The following is a 20,484-nucleotide window of genomic DNA, read 5'->3' on the forward strand; positions in this document are numbered from 1 at the left end:
ACAGAATATGAATGAAAGCCAACTGCCTCTATAGAGAGACTTTTTGCTTTGCCTGGTCAAGGATGACACTTCATCTTTATCTTCTAAACTGTCATCTAGAGGGTCTAGGACAGATCGCCGTGGCCAACTTCGCTGAGCCATCTCCTTGTGGCCAACTTGCCACTGCCATCTTGTTGTGGCCATTTCCACACGGCCGTCTCGCTGCGGCCAGTTCACCATGAGTCAACTCGCTGTGGTTAACTCGTCATAGGACAGTTCCTTGTAGGATAACTCAATGCGATGTTATCCGCCACTGACTCTTTGACATTGTTTCCATTTTTTTGTCAATAGAAATAATGTTGAAAGAACAATTGGAGATAACATTTATTGCAATGAGTTATCCCACGTGGAATTGTCCTGCAGAGGGTTGTCCCGCGGAGAGTTGGCTGCAGCGAGTTGGTCGTGGCAAAATGGCCGTGACGAGATGGACACAATGACTTGGCTCTAGTGAGTTGCCCTGTTCCACATTTAGACTAGTGCTTCTCAACCTTAAGAACCTTAAGATGGGTGGACTTTAATTCCTGGAATTCTCCAAGCAGCCATCTTGGGAGTTGAAGTGCATGCAATCTTAAAAGTTCCCAGGGTTAAGATATACTGATTTAGACACTACATCAGGAAGGTACTTTCCTAGTAATAAAGGCAGAGTCTAGTTTTCACCAGTTGGGCTTCCTATAGATGAGATTACACAAATGAAGCTACTTTGGAAAACCAAAATTAAATACATCGACCAGACATCTCAGCAGAGGACCAATTTATCAGACTTCTTCAGGGGCACCTTGGTGCCATGCCAGGTTTTGGGATTGCCATATTTCCCAGCCAGGATGTATTTTGCAACAGAGAAAAATACGAATGGTTCCTGGGTAATGTTTTAATTAGTTCCTGATGGTTTACTTGGACTTTGCTCTAGCAGCAGAACATTAAAATGATGCAAAATCCACCATTTACCTAGAAATTAACCTGGAAAAGCAATCATCATGGCACTACTTCTTTGAAATATTTTCTACTTTTTTCTTCAATTTTGTTATTTTGGTAACGGGAAATTCCTCTGATTTGTTTTTGTTTCCCTTAAATATTGGTCCACGGTGTGTCCTGCAACAGTTTTTGTGGTTATGAATGACTTTTCTATGCCCTTAATATCTATCTTTTTTTTTTGCTTTGTTCTCACTCCTGCCAAATGAAGACCAGGAAACGCCAGGCTTTCCTAGCAGAGACATGGGAAAACAACGTGAGAGCACTGGAGTCACTTCTGGACAGCTTTACTATGTCAAGCCAGTGGACAGCAGGTTAGTTGAAGCTATGAAATGACAGATGCATTTGTCAATGTTCCAACATCACTAAATAGGGGAATTCTGCAGATGCCTCTTTCATTCCCTCTTCTCAACATGCTTTGATTCGATGACATGCTAAGAGCAGCCCTCACAGCAGTTGAGTGGCCTCACTGGCTGGGATGGGGTGACCGAATGCAGGCCTGCTGTTGTCAGCCCAAACTTGATTTACAAGTGTTGGATTGTTTGCGATTGGCTGGGAAAGGTTGTGGCGAAAGCCAAATGAGAAAAACGTCCTGACAGCAGACTTACCAGGGGAACAGATGTTTTTGATTGAACTGAGCCAAATTCACAGGCAACCTTCAGCCACTTAAAGGTTGTGTGTTCAGAAAAAAAAAAGTCATGTAGGACACAGAGTTTATCACGACTGCTAACAATGTTAGTTTAAAGTGATGCCGAGGCAAATTCCACTCCCAACCCAAGTGCAGAAGTCGCTTTTTCCCACCTCATTGTCTGCTCTGCATCATCAGTAATGTTAATTTCAAACGGAGGAAAGTGCTGAAAGAAATTTCAGAGATGAAAGGTCTTTTCCCCCTCATTCTTTTGAGATTCATTGTTGAGCCACTGTAATTCCATCTTTACACACATTTGTCTTTCTTTCCAGTTGGTCTGATTCTGGTAGACAGAAGGGTAACCAAGCTCGCAAAGGAAGAGTGTAATTCTATTCTACTTTGGGCAAACACTAGCATTTTTCAGAAGCAGAACAATAGGCATTAAAATGATCTCCTAAAATGGTATCAAGTAGTCTTAAGCATAGCCCCCCAACCCTTTCTTTTTTCTCCAAAAAAGTGGAAAAAAAAGAACCATATTTACTGAATTCTCCCCCTCTTCTACTCTTTCTGCATAAATCTGTTCTATCGCTTGTATTATTTTACAAGACTAGGCTGCCAGTGGGCCACCCACATTAAGTCAGAGGGAAAGTAATTCTAGACAGAAAGGATCCTGATAATACATCTTTTTACAATGACAGAAGTGGCACTGGAAGACTTCTGGCCTTCAGTTCCATGGTGATACAGCCCCAGTTTGTATTAATCACCATTTGGAAGCAGGGACTTTCCCACTACATAGTTGAGATTTGTTTTCTTCTTTCACACAGCAGGGATTTACTTGCCGTTCCCTCTTGCATTTCAGCTTTCACTGCAAATGAGTATTGATGTAATTACCATGAATTTTTCATGGCCCTCATCCAACCCAGCCAAAGGTTTGGAACCAAAATCCGTTCTGCATCTGGGGAGATAGGGAGACACGCAGGACAAAGCTTAGAGAAACCAGGGGAACTGAGACTATTGAAATTGGCTAGGAGCGCATTTCCTTCTTTTCAGAAGCATTGAATACATTTCTGAACAAAGCATTTTGGAACAACTTGGTTAGTGTAGAGGTTTTGGCAAAGGAGATTGAGCTGCCTGGAAAGAAAGAGCCAAAGCAAAGCAAGTTGAAAAGAATCCTTCACATGAAACATATGCTTTTGTATATAGGTATTATTTTTAGTTTTAATGTTAGAGTTGTCTTGGGGGAAAAGATGGTGATGGGAAAGATGCCATTATCTTATTTTTGGGGACGATTTTTTGTCTTCTTTCTATACACTTAATATTTTTGTAATGTGCCACTACATCAAGCAGACTCATAGGTAGGTCATGTCTTGAGGCTGAACAGAATTGGCTGACATTTGGTTGTTTCCTTAAGTCTTTTGACCGGGGTCATGTCTTGCTTTTGAGCACATTGAAAAAAAAAAGAGATTAAATGAATGGTTATGGCCAATACAATAAAGAACGGTGACCCAGTTTTGGTGTAAAGCAGGGGTGGGGAACGACGGCCCGTTTATGACTTGTGGACTTCAACTCCCAGAATTCCAGAGTTGAAGTCCACAAGTTATAAAGTGGCCATCGTTCCCCACCTTTGGTGTAAAGTAAACCATCCATTAAATAAATCATTTTTTGTGGGGCTGAGCATTTCAACACACAGTCTTCTAATGGTAATATCAAGCACAGTGAGTACTGCAACTATTGTGGTTTGCTTTAGTTTTGCTTTAGGGCAGGAGTGGGCAACTATGGTCAACTTTATGACCTGTGCACTTCAATTCGCAGAATTCCTGAGCCAGCCATGAAGTCCACAGGTCATAAAGAGGCCATAGTTGCCCCCCACCCCCACCCCAGTAGCTTTGCACTGGGGAAGAGGCAGAAACACAAGGCTGTGCCCAATGACAGATCTGTGGATTTGTTTTCTAAGGAGATCCTAGAATATAGAGTAAAGGAAAACTACCTTACCAGAACATAGGAATCACAGGACTGGAATGGAATTCATACTTAAGCTGCCTTTGCTTATGAGTTTCAGAATTTTAAAATATTTAAACAAATAGAAAGAAACATGCAGTGTGAGAAGTGAGCTCATAGCCATCAGTTTTACCTGTTCTGTGCTTCTGATGAAGTGAGCTGCAGCTCATGAAAACTTATGCCTTTTAATAAAATTGGTTAGGTGGATGAGGTGCTACCAGACCGCTTCTTAACAGTTATATAGGACATGCAGTTCCTTTTTAACATTAGGTATATTTTTTCTTTTAACATCTTACCTATTAAATTTATTATTCCCTCTGAGGAGCTCCATAAGCCTCTCATCCCAGATAAAATATTATTACATTTTAATATCAAGTGTCTTACTTCAGGTTATCCCCTCTATCCAATATCTTTCTCATAAAACACTTGTGCTTGTTATATTTATTTAACGTTTCTTAGTACATTACTTTTTCTTGAGGCAGAGGTTAATCAAAAGACCAATTGTTGCTCTGATTTGCTGGCAACGTGTACAGAAAGCTTCCCCACACTAACACAGATCCAAATTATAATCCATGCACAAACTCACCCGCTACACCCCTGTCTATACATTTTTGGAAAGTATATATGTTACTAATGGGCATGAGAGACTGCAGCCCAGAGATTTGTTTGAAAGTATTCCTGTGGAGGAACACTGTATTGCTCTATTGTCATTGACAGATCATCATTCCGTGGTTTGTTTTAGGCTGATCCTGGTCTTGGAAGCACAGTTTATCCTGGTTCTGTTGCTTTCATTGGGCTGAGTTCAGAAACTGGCATTAGGGGGCGATTGTTCTGTATCAATCATTTAACTAATGCCCTCCTTCAGGGTTCTACCTTATTGCTCAGTGTTGCTCAACATCTATATGAAACTATTCTCGAAAAGTATCTGGAATTTTGGAAAAATTGTTAGGAATGTAAGCTAACAGTTGGGTTAGCAATATATAAACCAGGATGGTAGTACTGTTTCTTTAAGTACTGCTATAAAATGTGATTGGTTGCTGTTACTTCAAGCAGCGATAAGAGGGAGCCAGAATGACTGTTAGCTCTTTGTTAGATGCTGATTGGTGGACGTATTGTGAGTTACTCTGTTTTTGCTATTGTTAGCAACTTAAGTGCTGAACTGATTATTTGATACTGGACTGTGTTCGAAGGATCATTCCTTAACTGAGAACATTGATAACTTACTGACTGAACCGTGTATGACTTGGACTTTACATTGAACTCTGAATACCTCTATATTTCCACATAGTAAACTACTATTATTTATACTATTCGGTGTCTCTTTATGCTGGTTTGTGCATGTTCTTCCATACCACTCTCATTATGCTTCTCTGCACACTTGCTCTCCTAACTGGGAGCTTACTTACTTAACAAGTTTCATAATGGGTTAGATAAAGGAGAATAAGCTGAAATTACATCTAATCAATCTAAAGGGGTTGTTGATGACTATAAAACTGAAATTCATATGGTTTTGAGTTGTTTTGGACTTCCCCGAAGGTGCAGATTGCAGTGCTTCTAGATCCTTAACTACAGAGATGCCTGTAACGGAGAACAGTTTGTATGTTGTCTGCGCAGATACCTGTGCCAGCTGTTTTTCTTCATGATCTGGTCAGTGATGGCCGTGTTGTAATACAGGATACAAATCAAATAAATAATATCAAAACATTCTTGAGTTAAACACTTTCATTATTCTCTCATTTCAATAACTTTATTTCACTTTACCATTTGTATTTCAACTTTCATGGCAAAGAGACTGGAGATATCCCGGGGGAAACGCATTAGAATATTCTTTGCCACAAGTTGGGAAGGCTTCTGACTTTCATGATTTTTTATCCAAAATAATTGTGGCTATGGCAAGCAGAAATTTTGGTTGCAATAACAACAATGAATGGATGGGAAACAGGAGAGGTTCAGTGTAGATACAGAGCACATTTTGGATTGAAGCTCCTTGGAGTTGCTTTTTCTTCAAAATAAATTTAGTCAATTTAAAGAGTTTTATTTTTAAAGAAAAGAAATGTGAGTGAAGTGATATGTCCTTGGCTTGAAGGGTCTTTAGTCTTTAGAATAAAGAATTGTGCTGGCTTCATGTTTATTTAGTTATTTCTCAAGATTTTTTTTAGATTGCTTTTTTTATACGACAATGATTTTGAAATGTGAGATGCAGAACAAATGGTCTCCAAAACCTTTATGTATGGAACAACTCTCTTAATAAAGGCCATACCTTTAATATCTCAAGAAATCACAGTGATCTCCAATCGTCTTCAGAAAATTACTTGCGTATTCTTTTAGATACGTTTCATAAATACACATTTTTATAGAAGCTAACAGTGCTCAGTTTTGGAATATTGTTATAGAATTGAAGATTTTGGAAACATCTCTTTAGCCAACATGCAGCATAAGACCTTGCTGTATTTAACGATCATTTTCACTTACGCCTTTTGAAAACTGTATGTAATGCACAGTGGCTAAAAGGATATGCAGATCATGCTGTATATCCAGATCATGACGTTTCCCGTAACTTTAGAAAATTATTTTTAAAAAGAATAGCACCCATTCATCCTATACCTGTGTATGCTATGTACAAGTTCATTTTGAGTGCCAGTTCTCAGGAAGAGCCAAGCAGACCAGAGCAGAGCAGAACAAAATAGAATAGCTGTCAGGGTTCCAAGGAATACCCCCATAGCAAACAAAACTCCAAGGCAGATAGATTTCTCAAAGAATAGTTTTATTGGATGTATCATATTGGCACTGTTCTGGTGAAAACCGACTCTGAAGGTTCCCACGGTTTTCATCTAATTAAAAGTAAAAGTTTTTCCCCTTCCCTGAACAATCAGTCTCATGGTCCAATCAAGGTGCCGTCCGGTCGCCTAGTAATGTTGCTCTTCATCTCTTTGGACAGGTGTTAGAACGTCCTTGGTTCCCAGGGGAAAATATTTTATTTTGGTTACAAAACCCCGGCTAACTCTATTCCCCCCTCGATATCCCTCAGCTCCAGTGTGGCAACACTGAAGCCTCAAAATGGCTTTTGTCAGGTCGGCTTCAGGGCTGCAATAGCTTTATTTGACCAAGTGTGATTAGACACATAAGGACTTTGCCTCCCGTTCAGAAGCTCTCGGTGCACATGCAAAACACAGAGTAATAATGATAATGATATCAATAAGAAGTCATTTATGGCAGTCTGAACTCTCAGACATTGTTCTTCTAATGAAGTGGCCATTGTTCGAACTATTGATTTTACACTTGGTTATAGATGACATCTTGGCTGATGAGCCATAATTAAAACTCTTGATTAAGGTCTGCCATGACTACTTAATTAATGAATAGTGAAAAAACTGTTTTTGGGAAAAAGAGGAATTAGGAGATGTCACTATTGACAAATGTGGCCATCGGCTAAATTAGGTTAGATAATCATTTGGGTTTTATTTTTTCCATTTTTTTTCTGTACAGGGTATGAGAAGAAATAATATTTTGAGGTTTCAAGTCCTTTAACTTGCACCCAGGCAAAATAGGAAGCCCTGCGGTCCTTTGGCATAGAAAGAAAGTTTCTTTCCAAAGTGCATGGCAGAACATGAATCATTGAAGGCACGAATGTTCTGCGCTTGAAAGCAAATGTTTGTTTCGTTTGGAGGATGATCTTTCTTGAACGACACGCAGACTTGCAATCATTAGATACCTTTAAATAAGATTGGAGGTAGGCCTCAAGATGTGTAGGGAAACAAGCCAGAGTTCATATTTTTTCATGTGGTAACTGTAGCCATAGCGCAAAAATTCTTCTTCAGCTTTATTTGATATTAAAGAACAGATCCACCAATGTGCCTTGGAGAAAACACAGGGGTTGTTCAACATTCTGTATTGTCACTGGACCCCAACTGATTTAAATATCTCTGTTGCTCTTGGAGAGATTTTCCTGTCTCTCTGTTCAGCTCTAAGGGCTTTGTTTTGATTCTGCATTTTTCTTCAGGCATTCACAAGGACAAAGATAAACCTCCGAGCTTCACTCTTGTCCTTGAGACTTTGAGGTGTACCTTGACAGATTACCAGAACAAGCAGGAAGAGGCATCTAATGAGGTAACAGTTGCACTGCTCAGCTCCACATATATTGCCTTCAGCCCACAATGCTAGAGATTCCTTGCTTGTTACAGAGGTCAAAACTCTGGGAATGTTGAGTTGACAGCTTTGCAAAAAAGAAGAAGAAATAATCTTTTGTCACAGCTCTTCCTTTAAGCTTGCCCCGTGGTCATGATTCACTTTAACTTAAGAATGTGTTTAGCTCTGTGTATGTATTTATGTGATTATTATTATTTTTTGCGTTGAAATGTTGCAATGCCCAATTATTTTAAGCTAAGCTCTGTGCGTGACTGATTTTTATTACCCATTTAAGATTTCACATACAGTGCAATATATAAAGCTATGTTCACATAGTTTTACTACAAGTGTTTACATGCAGTACAAATTGATAGCAGGTGGAATAAATGTAGAAACTGTAGCATCGGAGGGGTAAGTGTTAGAATTTGATTTCTTGTTGTTTTAATGTAAATGTAAGGATTTTAAGAAAGATGTTTCTGGAGCGTTTTTGTTAAGGTCCTCAAAGGAGAAATAGTTCAACTTGGTTTTAGCTTTGTTTTTAGTGTGTAAAATTAATAAAATAGATCCTTGTGCCCCCACAGTGTATACAAGCAGGTATTTTTGAATGATTTCAGTTTGGGTTGTAATGTTGCATTCACCACTCAAGAATAAACCTAATTGAACTTTATAAGACTTCTCATATCTTCATCATATCTCTTATTACCTTCTCAGAATGTTCAGTTCACTTTAATGAAGTTATTGATAGATCTATAAAACATACCAGTTTTATGCCACTTGAGTACATGAAAAAGGTTAGATTTTTAGAAGACTGTTACAATTTTGACTTAAATATACAAAAAAATATAAATTTCTTACTTTAGAATGTGTTTGATCCACTCTAATACTGAAAACAAGAGCTACGTTCTAAATCTTTTGCAGTCAAGTCTTTCCTACTATCTGAGAGCCACCAGAGAAGTCCCAAGGGGGGCAGTTACATATCTTGGTATACTACCACCCTTACTTGTTTCTTTTGTTAACAACTCACATTCTTAGTGGCCTTTGGAGGTGAGAGGCCCTTAATTTCCACTGTGAATTGTTATCTGGGAGGATGAACATCACCTGATCTTCAACACAACTGAAAAGCCAACTCAGCAGGCTTTGGCTGAGGAACATGTTTTGTTGCGAACGGATGCCAGAGACAGCAGTGGGAAGAGACCAAAGGGGTGACTGATTAAAAAAAAAAAAAGCAGAAAGAAAAATTCTGTCAGCAAGAAGAATGAACTGTCAGGAAAATAAATTGCAAGCAGCCCAGGGCCAACAGATGACCTGCCACAAGACTTCCCAGTAGGACTCAATGGGCCTGACCCTGAAGTTGTCATATGGAGCCAGAGACCACAGCATACCCTCCTGATAGGCAGATGGGGTGGCTCTGTGCCCTTTCTTTGCCTTCTTGATAGCAGTCCTGTCTTCTGGTGTTCTGTTTTCTTTGCACTGTAATTAATAGCAAAACTTTTCTGTTTTGAGCAATTAAGCAATAAGATAACCAGAGCCATATTGTGTGTGTGTGGGAGTCTACCTTTATTGTGCTTGTAAACTTCCCACAGCCATTTTAAAAATGCTTATCATGATAACTTTTTTCTACTGATTTGTTCAGTTAGAGCAACTTACTGGTTTTACCACTTAAGCCAAGTCAGGCTGAGACTGTGAGGCTAAATGCATTTATCTATAGGCTCCTATTGAACTTAATGACTTACAAGTAAATGTGTGTGCAACTGCTGCATTAAATTAATAAATTAGTTGGGGGAATCCAATCCTTGCAGAATGGAAAATATACCTAAGGCAACTAAAAATACTAATATACAGCAGACAGGGACACCACCAGAAAGGGAACATCTTTAATTTAGTGTCAAGCTGCCCGTTGCTGTGATATCGGCCATTTTACTCCCAGGAAAATCAGTCAGCATGAAATTTCAGTTTTAGTTTATAGACAATTAAGATGAAATTCTATTTCCCTTGAATATGACGCAGTGTTTACTACATTGTTTTTTTGCTAGCTAGAGAAAATGACAGTTCTTTCTGAGAAGATGGCGAAAGAACTTGAGGTTTCCCAATACCAGCTAAGATCTCAAACTCAAGAACTTCAGGTATCTGTGTCTTTAACATGTCCGTTAACTTAAAGTTAAATAAATGTATATTCTTCTAATAAGTTTTGTCTGGATTGTAGTTATAACCTTGAAAAGTTCTAATCAAAGGACTTGTTGGTGCAGCAGGATACCTTCATAATAAAGGGTTTAAGTCTATTAATGTGTGGTGATGGTTTTGAAAAATGTCAGTGCAGCAAGCCTAAAAGTAAAATAACAGTTCCACGGAAGTCCCACAAGTGGGACTTGTTTAATTTACATTTAAATTCTGTGGTTTGCTTTATTGTAATTAACCATTGGAGTAAACTGTCTTGCTTGTGCGACATCCAGACATGTATATTTGAAAAGAGTTATCAGATAAAGAAGGTTGTATTTTATTGCATGAAGCCTTTATCTTTCCTTTTTTATATACTATTTTAGGTAAAACATGACAGTCTCACTGATAACAAGAAGGAGTTAAATAATCTGCAAACTAAGTGTGCAGACAGAGAATCCTTAATAGCTACATTAAAAATGGAACTACAAAACGTATTGAATTGCTTGGAGAAAGAGAAAGCTTGTTGTACAGAATATAAAAATGAAATCCAGACTCTCATGCAGGCTTATGAGAAAGATACAGAGGTATTGCCAGAAACAAGATGTCTGTCAGAAATATTATTTAATCTTTACCTTTCATATTTCTCTATATCAGATCATTTGTTTTGTAGATAAAGATTTATGCCACCGCAATAAGAAATCTAAATGATTGCTTTCCAATGTTTTTGTGAACTTTGGCCTGGCCTGTTAATTTTATTTATTTTTAAAAATGTGAGTGTTATATAAATTGGGTTTGTTTTTTGGACTGTTTCTAATTTCCTTTTAACTTTTGTACTATGTGTTTTTTAATGCTGTACGCCGCCCTGAGTCCTTGGGAGAAGGGCGGCATATAAATCTAATAAGTCCAAATCCAATCCAAACTTTTATTTCTGGCATTATGTTTTGATTTTATTTTTCCACTTAAAGTTAACCTGGCTTGTTTTTCCATTTTCCCGCCATTTTTAGCCTTTTGTTTCTGGTTTCTTTCTCATTATTGCTTTTAATATTTTAATATTTTAATCCATATGTAAACTACGCAAAGTTTCTGGGAATCAGATGGCATGTAAATGCAATAAATTGTTATTGTTACCAGGATTTTAAAATATTAACTGCTCAACTTATCTGATTCTTTACATTTAAAGAATATCGTTGTTCTCTTGAGACGAGAAATGTAAATATATGCCTAAGGAATTTTTGAAAGTTAATGTTTAGCTGAATGCAAAGACATACTTTCCAAATATGTCTGCATTTGGAATAGATTATCTGTTTAATCCCTTGGCACCAATCCCTATTAACTGTTTCAAATGGCAAGTCCAAGAGATGAGGAAGACCTGTATCATTTTACTCACCCATCAACAAAGTCAACTTAGCTTGCCTATTTTGGGGATAGCAACTGATTGTAGCATTGTGTATAGTAATTGTTTCATGAAGTGTTATTTTGAAACATGCTTTCCACCCTGATGTTTATCCTATTTTAAAAATACATCGTTTGCTTTTGTTTAGAGTTTCATTTTCTTTTGCGCTCACAGCTTTTCTGCGCTAGGTATATTAAATGTATTCTCTCTCTCTTTTAAAAAAAAAACAGCAATTGTGCTGCATATTGAGCTCATTATTCTAACGAATCTAAGAAAGAATGCCAAGCGACTAAAAGGAAACATTATTTCCACCCTTCTTCCAGTCTGGGATTTAAATTGTGTCCATATGAATCAGCTGGAATTGTTCTGCTCATCAGATAGTGATTAAAGTAGAGGAAACTAGAAGCCTGACAATATTGTAAAGTCAGCATGTCTACAGTATTGTGGTTGGGTTTAACATGTGTGAATTGATTCTAGGCCTTTGGATTCCTTTTCCAGGCCAAATGGATGATTACTATGCTTGGTTTATCACAGCCCAAGCAAAAAGGACAGAATGGCGACAGATTAAATTAACAAGGAGAAGTGAAAGACTGCATGGAAATGCTTTTGTTACTATTTTCGCCATGTGTTGTTGGTGTTTTCTTCTGAACAATTTAAACACCAAACTAGGGTTTGAAGAATCACAACTGTAATTCTGCTTTTAATGCTTTTGTAAAGTTTGTTCGGAAATGGCTTGGGTTGAACTGTATCTAAAGCACGCTAAAAGCAGTGGAAATCTTTTCATTGAAGATAGTGGGGTTTCTCCCTGGGCAAACTGTTAGTAGGATCTTTTTTTATTCATTAAAAAATTGCCACCAGCATTTTATGAATAGATACAATAATAAAAGTACTACAAGGTCTGATTCTCTGTAATCTTTAGTAGGCTATACATTCTAAACTTTACTAAACAAGGGGAAACCCCTCACTGTTTAAATAAAAGATTCTGCAGGTTCAGCCCTACTGTAAATATAATAGGCAATTACCTATTTCTTGATTTGGATTGATTTCTTGAACTTAGATCATCATTTTGGAACACTCATTTATTTTTATTTATATTAAACATTTCGATGTAGAAATATTTGCCATTAACTCTTTCTTCCTCTCCCCTTCTTTTCCTCCCCCCCCCCCCATATGAATTGCATTTTGCAGGAGAAGTTAACTTTCCTCCATACTTTGTACCAGCACTTGGTAGCAGGCTGTGTTCTTATAAAGAAATCAGAAGGCATCTTGGATAAATTCTCTTGGTCGGAGCTTTGCACAGTCTTGCAAGAAAATGTTGATATACTGATCTTAGACCTCAACAAGGCTAATGAGAAGGTACTGTCCTCAGGCACCAGACACCTCTATTAAATCCAGTGACATTTGTCCACATCACAATATCGTTAAAAAGGACTGACATTCATCTTATTTCAAAAAGAATTTGGGTGTTAATAATTCAGTACCGTTAATTATGGCTTGTCTACAGCTCGGTTTGATGCCATTGCTGTGGGCATGTAAATGTGACTGAAGTCTGTATGAAATCTCTAAGCTCCAGCTTCTGTTCAGGACTTGCTAATACTATTAGCCAGTGTTAGCCACAGGGACCTAATTAAAAGAAAATAAATTAATCTTACTGATGAAGCTATTCAAAGGACTGAGTCATTTACACTAATCAACCAACTCTTTATCTCAGCATAAAACAGAAACAAAACGCACTTGTTCGAGGAACATCCTCTTTAAAATATTTGCTGTTGGGTTGGAGGAATTATTTGAGGAAGGAAAAAAAAAATGTTTCCATGAAATGCCAGATGCTCTTTGATCCTTTTGGATTTGTAAACATATATAGAAATTGCAAATCTATACATCATAAGTTTAAAAAAAGATAATGTTTAAGAAAGCTTAACAATGAAGTTCATGTATACGTTGGCATGAGTTGACATTAGCTGAAGATGAGTAAAACAAGGTCAGATTTTTTTTAAAAAAGAAACATTTTGTTATGTACAAATAGTTGTACCACCTATCTTTTAACATTTCCATTCCTCCGCATTCCTGACTTGTTCACTATTGCCATAGTCTTCTGTGATCTAGGAGAATTATAGAGTTTGGTCCTCACTTAGGTTAGGCTCCCCAAGGGTAGGAAGAAAAGCATTTCATATGAGCCGAGCCATTCATCCCACTTTCAGGTTTAAGGCAAGCCATAGGAAATGAAGTATAACTCTAAGGAACTTTATTTTTAAAGTTTAAGAACCAGTTGATGCAAAATGATAACAGAGAGTGCAATCAGAAATTCAACGAATGTCTTAACCTAGAAGAAACCTGCTGATATGAGCTTCTGGGCAAATGTCCCAGATGGGGTAGAACGTGCTTTTAGGAGTTGACAGGAGGGCTTAACTAGATTTGTATTATTGGCTAACTTTGAGCAAGTATAGTTTTAGTCTGCTTTTTAGTCCTGTTAGATGAATAAAGTTCAATTCAGTTTTTAACAATCGAAGAAATAAAATTGGAGGCACAAAGGCAAAATGAAATCAAGGGCTTATAATAAACCAACAAACCTTTTAAAAGTGTGGCAAAATAATATGGTATTGGTTGCCTGCTTAAAAGGTCTATTCAAAAGGTCTTTGTTTCGAAGGCCTCTGTATTATCCAATATGGAAATTATTGAAATTATTTTTGATACTCTTTAAAAATGGACATTAGCACATTTCATCATTAGCACCATTTTGTATGAAGAGTTTCTTCTGTTCCCAGTACAAACTATTTGTATGGTTTAGCCAACCGGCAATCTTTTCCCCATGAAAACTCTGTGTGATTGCTGCAGCTACAGCATCTAATGTTATTATCTATAAAAAATGTGATATGTAAGACAAACAACCCAACCACAACTTTCATCAATTGGACTGCTTTCCTATACAAATGTATTACTCATGGAGTAACATCATATCCTTCGTGTAGTTTCTGTTGTATATGCAATACTATATAAAGCAGAGTTGGAAGGGACCTTGGAGGTCTTCTAGTCCAACCCCCTGCCTAGGCAGGAAACCCTATACCATTTCAGACAAATGGCTACCCAACATCTTCTTAAAGACTTCCAGTGTTGGGGCATTCACAACTTCTGGAGGCAATTTCTGTTCCACTGATTAATTGTTCTAACTGTCAGGAAGTTTCTCCTCAGTTCTAAGTTGCTTCTCTCCTTGATTAGTTTCCACCCATTGCTTCTTGTTCTACCCTCAGGTGCCTTGGAGAATAGTTTGATTCCCTCTTCTTTGTGGCAACCCCTGAAATATTGGAAGACTGCTATCATGTCTCCCCTAGTCCTTCTTTTCATTAAACTAGACATACCCAGTTCCTGCAACCGTTCTTCATATGTTTTAGTCTCCAGTCCCCTAATCATCTTTGTTGCTCTTCTCTGTACTCTTTCTAGAGTCTCCGCATCTTTTCTACATTGTGGCGACCAAAACTGAATGCAGTATTCCAAGTGTGGCCTTACCAAGGCATTATAAAGTGGTATTAACACTTCACGTGATCTTGATTCTATCCCTCTCTTTATGTAGCCTAGAACTGTTTTGGCTTTTTTGGCAGCTGCTGCACACTGCTGGCTCATATTTAAATGGTTGTCCACTAGGACTCCAAGATCCCTCTCACAGTTACTACTATTGAGCAAAGTACCACCTATAATGTACCTGTGCATTTCTTTTTGTTGCCTAAATGTAGAACCTTATTCTTTTCACCATTGAATTTCATTTTATTAGATAGTGCCCAATGTTCAAGTTTGTCAAGATCCTTCTGTATCTTAAGCCTATCTTCTGGAGTGTTGGCTATTCCTGCCAGCTTAGTGTCATCTGCAAATTTGATGAGTTCCCCATTTATTCCCTCATCCAAATCATTGATGAAGATGTTGAAGAGTACTGGGCCTAAAACAGAGCCTTGGAGTACATTGCATATTCCCTTCCATGTAGATGCAGTTCCATTGAGGACTACATGTTGAGTACGGTTGGTCAGCCAGTTACGAATCCATCTGGTGGTGATGCTGTCTAACCCACATTCTTCTACTTTATCTAGTAGTAGGTTATATCAACTATATCAACGGCATTCCTCTGGTCCACTAATTTTGTCACTTTGTCAAAGAATGCACTAAGATTAGTCTGGCATGATCTGTTTTTGACAAATCCATGTTGGCTTTTGGCTATTACTTTGTTTGCTTCTAGGTGTTCGCTAATTCGTTGCTTGATTATCTTTTCCAGAATCTTTCCTGGTATTGAGGTCAGGCTGATAGGTCTGTAGTTTCCTGGATCTATTTTTTCCCCCTTTTTTGAAGATGGCAACCACATCAGCTCTTTGCCAGTCCTCTGGCAGTTCCCCGGTGCTCCAGGTTCTCTGAAATATATAGTTCAGTGATTCTGATATAGTTCGGTGATTCTGCCAGTTCCTTCAGAACCCTGGGGTGTAATCCATCCGGTCCTGGTGATTTGAAGTCCTCTAGGGTAGATAGGTGCTCATTTACCATTTTCTTCCCTATTTCAACTTGTGTTCCTAGTCTGATTTTTGTGGTGCTGTTTTTGATAGATTGGACTATTTTATCCCTTTGTGTAAAGACAGATGCAAAAAAATGAGTTAAATAGTTCTGCTTTCTCCCTGCTGCTTGTCACCTTCTTGCCACTTTCTCCCAGCAATGGACCAATTGTTTCCTTAACCTTTTTCTTGTTTTTAACATGTTGGAAGAAGCTTTTTTATTATTTTTTACTTTTGTGGCAAGCCTTTCTTCATTGTGAGCCTTCGCTTTCCTCACTTCATCTTTACAGGCTCGGGCTATTTGCTGATATTCTTCCTTAGTTATGTCCCCCTCTTTCCACTTTTTATACTTATCTTTTTTGTCTTTCAATTTGTCAGAGAGTTCTTTATGCAGCCATGCTGGTTTCTTTTGGGAGCTGTTATTTTTCTTTTTTGTTGGTATTGTGCTAGACTGGGCTTTTGTAATCTCATTTTTCAAAATATCCCAAGGTTCTTGAGTTGTTTTCCCCTTGAGGATTCTCATCCATGGAATTCTTCCCAAGCTCTCTCTAAGTTTATTGAAATCCGCTCTCTTAAAGTCCAAGACTCTAGTTTGACTTTGTTCTACTACTTGTGTTTGCATCTTGTTGAATTCCAATATTGCATGGTCACTTGCCCCCAGGGTTCCTGTGGCTTCAACACCTTCTATCGTTTCCTCTTTGTTAGTGAGAATTAAGTCCAATATGGCTGATCCCCTTGTTCCCTTCTCTACTTTTTGGGGAACAAAGTTGTCTGCTAGGTTTGTTAGGAACCTGTTGGATGTAAAAGACTTACATATCGTGTTTCCCCAAAAATAAGACAGAGTCTTATTTTCTTTTGACCCCCGAAATAAGTGCGTGGCCTTATTTTCGGGGAGGTCTTATTATTTTTGAGGTGCAGGAGGCGGCGAGCATAGTGATCTCATGACTCTGCTGTGTTGCAATATTTTTGGGGAGGGATTATTTTTTGGGAGAGCTTATTTTAGCACATGCGCTCAAAAGCCCGATTGGGCTTATTATCCAGGAAGGTCTTATTTTTGGGGAAACGGGGTATTATTAATTGGGGTGGGGAGTGTTTCAGCACGAGGCCAACTCTTTGAAAACTGCAGCAGCAGATACCAACAACCAAACCAACAACTTGCCCAGAATTAGATCAAGAATTGCATACTGTATTGGGAAAATCCAATCACTGTGCTCACTTTCAAATTCACATTGCATTAAAAATTGGTGGACTGGTACATAAATTTGGTCCTAAAACTTTCAGAATTAGAAAGGGTAGTCAAGTATAGATAGTAAAAGATCCAGGTCACAGGTGACCAGCTGAGGAAATTTGACTGGTAGTTTTCCATTGCTGAGAAATGGTATTTAATTCCTTGTGGGTATGGGATTAATTATAGCACCCTGAATGTATTATTAATGTCTGTTTTAAAATAAAACTGTGTTTGAGAAGATTGAAGGACTTTTTTTTTAATGCCAATCACGTAGGTATCACACCTTGAATATGTTTGTAAGAATAAGTCAGATACAATGAAGGAGATTCAACAGACCCAAGAAGAGACTTTGAAGAAATTTGCAGAACAGATGAAAGCTCAAGAAAGCTGTTGGTTAAAACAGAAGAAAGACTTGGAACAGCAATATTCTGGACTCCTTGGGGAAGTTCACACCAGGGCCCAGGTACAATATTTCTGTCAGGAAACTATTAACTTTTAAATTCATTCTTTAAATATTTAGGATATTATTTCGGCAGTTTTGTTCCAATGCATTTTAAAACTGCTTGGGAATTTTACTACGCTTTGAGAGGTCGGTGTTTTTTTGGATTTATGGGAAGGCACTCCAGAACCTACACAGTCTTGGAATCCTGCAGTTGTATTTCCCATTTAGTTACCATGCAAAAGCAACCTACAGAGTAAAAGCATTGCTTCTTCGTGTTATTACGCCGAGTACCAGATGCTTGCCCCCCAGGATAACTATTTTTTCTATGGCTTCTAGCAGTAGTTTCTGAAATTCACTTTAAGGTGAACTGTGTCTCAGGCATAAGCTTGTAGGCAAGTTGCTAACAGTAATAAAAAAGATATTGAAAGGCAAATCTTCCAGATTAGACAGGAAAATAAATTAAACTGGTATATCTCAGGGAAATGGATGGTGTCCCAGATAATTTCTACTTCACTTATTTTTCTGAACTTCACAAATGCTAAAGACCATTACCTTTTTTGTGTAAAGAAAAGCCTTCTACTTGGATATTGTAGAAGTCTATAACAAGTACTCCTTTAGAAAGCTCATTATTGTTTCAGTTAGTTTAAGATATTGAATAAAATGGATTACTAAACCAGTTCATTGTGTAAGACAACACACACCATGGATCAGAAAGGATAGATGTTTCTTTTTCTCTCCTAATATCACCATGGGCAGTGCTCACTTCCAATAGACTCCCTTATGTTCTCCCCTTGGCCGTCTGGTCAGTGTCCAATAGTATTCAAATTCATTGTTTTGGTAACAGTTCTAGATTTGGCACCTCTTTAGTGGATGTTTGCATTCCGTTCTCACGGTTGTGTCCCGGATCTCTCAACCATTGTCTCTGATCGGCACTTTAGTTTCCTGTCATTATCCTTCCTTGTGTTCTTTTGTCTGCCCCCCCCCCTTTTATGTCAAGATGCCATTAATGCGAAGTGAACCTGAAGTAGTATGATGGCAGATCTGACACATAGGCACAGATGTACTTGGGGTTGCAAGTGGATGAACTAAATTATGGTGCGGATGCATGATTGGAAGTCTTGAAAGACCAGGTTGGGGATAGATTGTAACGGAGAAAATCTATTTGGTTGCTAAGAGTCGACACCCACTTGCTGGCATATAATCAATAAATCAATAGTTGGGCGTAGAAGAGGGAATGAAAATGATAAAGATGAGTATTAAGAGAAGAACATTCCCATCTTTTATTTTGACTTTCACCATTCTTCTCTCTATTCTCTCTCCAAATAATGGTTACCTGTATGAGAACAGATGAACTCTGTTTTCAAGTGCCACAATCGTCTGCATTGTTGCAACTGCAAACCCTTCCCATCCTTCTAGGGAAGTGTATCTCAATCTTGGCAACTTTAAGAGCTGTGGACTTCAACTTCCAGAACTCTGGGAGTTGAAGTCCTCAGGTCTTAAAGTTGCTAAGGTTGAGAAACACTGTTCTAGGGGAAACCCCCTCCCCCTTGTTATTATTTACATTATATTTATGATCTAAGTCAATTCTACCTCTATTTTCTTTTAATTTCCCCTCTTATCAGTCTTTTCTTTTTTAACTATATATTTTATTGAAGATTTTAATTACAGTATTAAAAGCAAACGCAAACCAAATTCAAATTGAGGAGAGACGGAAAGCTAAACCTTATATGTACAGTATATAAGTTATTTCTGATCTTCATCACAATACGCATAAAGAAATTTAATAGCTCTTTGCCCCCTATAAGGTTATAAACAAATATTTCTTCTTCCCATACCCCATCCCTTATCTACAGTATATGCATATCCATAAATCATCAATTTATCAGTCCTGATGTCATTTTAAAAAGTCTGAAAAGGTTTACCAGAGCTTTGTAGAAACATGCCTTATTTTAATCTTGGTCAAACAAACCAATTCTATATTTTCCACTTTTACTTTTAACAATCTTAAATTCATTTAAGTGTTGCATTGGAGTTAGCGTTTAATTTTTTGATTCTTTATCATTTTTGTGCCAAAAACTAACATAGTTATACCTCTAGAAATTCAACAGAATGGCAGATTATTTGAGAGAGAAGTTTAACAAATACCCTTTTCTCTAGTTAGCTAAGAATTTTCTAAATTACCTTAACTTGTTTAGAATTCAGTGCTAGAATCTTTTTGGGGGGCTACGGGGTGGATGATACCAGGAAAAGGACAAAAGTAAAGCTGATACAATAATACAAGTCAAATGATCATGGTGGGGCACCATGGTTAAAAAAAATTGATACGTAGCATTGGTTTTTAATCTAAAGGAATAAAATATTAATGATGGACTGTTATTTTCAGAAATGATTTTCAAAAAGTGATTTGTATCTAGCCCAAGTACAACATCTTCCTGCTATTCATGGAAGCAATCTAGCATTTTAAAGGCTTTCTTGTTAACCTGAAAGTGAATTTTGATTGCTTTAAGAATCACATTGAGTTGTCTCCTTAAGGCAACACCTCTTTTCTAAGGCTTACATGGAAATCTAGGGGTGCTGGTAGTAGGATTATTTTTCTGAATAATCCTGACCTTGTGCTGATTCCAAAACCACTACTTCTGAATAATTGTTGAGTAATCCTAGCCCCACTGATAACTAATATATCTAAAGCTACCCAAGGAATTATGGTGAGTATTTAATCTATACAAAGAATAATTTCATTATTAAGAAAACTAATATTTTTGCATCAAGAGACAGGGACAAAGATAGAAATGTATCTATAAACAACTGAAAGCAAATAAGTCCTTTAAGGAATGTAAATACCAAAACTTCACCAACCAGAAAGGCAAAAAAAGAGTCTTCAACAGGGAAAATTACCTCCTTTGAAGTATTGACTTGCTCTTTTAAGGAGCAGTACTGATATCAGAACAGGTGAATTAGATGAAGGCTGGACTATTCAAT

General features: G+C 37.7%; 1 protein-coding gene across 5 annotated transcripts in view; it reads left to right on the forward strand.

Annotated features, from left to right (window-relative positions):
* CCDC171 (coiled-coil domain containing 171) overlaps window positions 1–20,484 on the forward strand; it is a 207,539-nt gene that overhangs the window by 75,050 nt on the left and 112,005 nt on the right. For all 5 annotated transcript variants that reach the window (XM_081945144.1, XM_081945142.1, XM_081945145.1 and 2 more), the window contains 6 exons: window positions 1,220–1,322; window positions 7,635–7,741; window positions 9,793–9,882; window positions 10,300–10,500; window positions 12,498–12,665; window positions 17,338–17,526. In XM_081945144.1, the coding sequence (XP_081801270.1) occupies window positions 1,220–1,322; window positions 7,635–7,741; window positions 9,793–9,882; window positions 10,300–10,500; window positions 12,498–12,665; window positions 17,338–17,526 (858 nt within the window). The remainder of the gene's footprint in view (window positions 1–1,219; window positions 1,323–7,634; window positions 7,742–9,792; window positions 9,883–10,299; window positions 10,501–12,497; window positions 12,666–17,337; window positions 17,527–20,484) is intronic.

Source organism: Natrix helvetica (assembly GCF_964273705.1).
Source record: "Natrix helvetica genome assembly, chromosome: 2".
Taxonomy (NCBI): Eukaryota; Metazoa; Chordata; class Lepidosauria; order Squamata; family Natricidae; genus Natrix; species Natrix helvetica.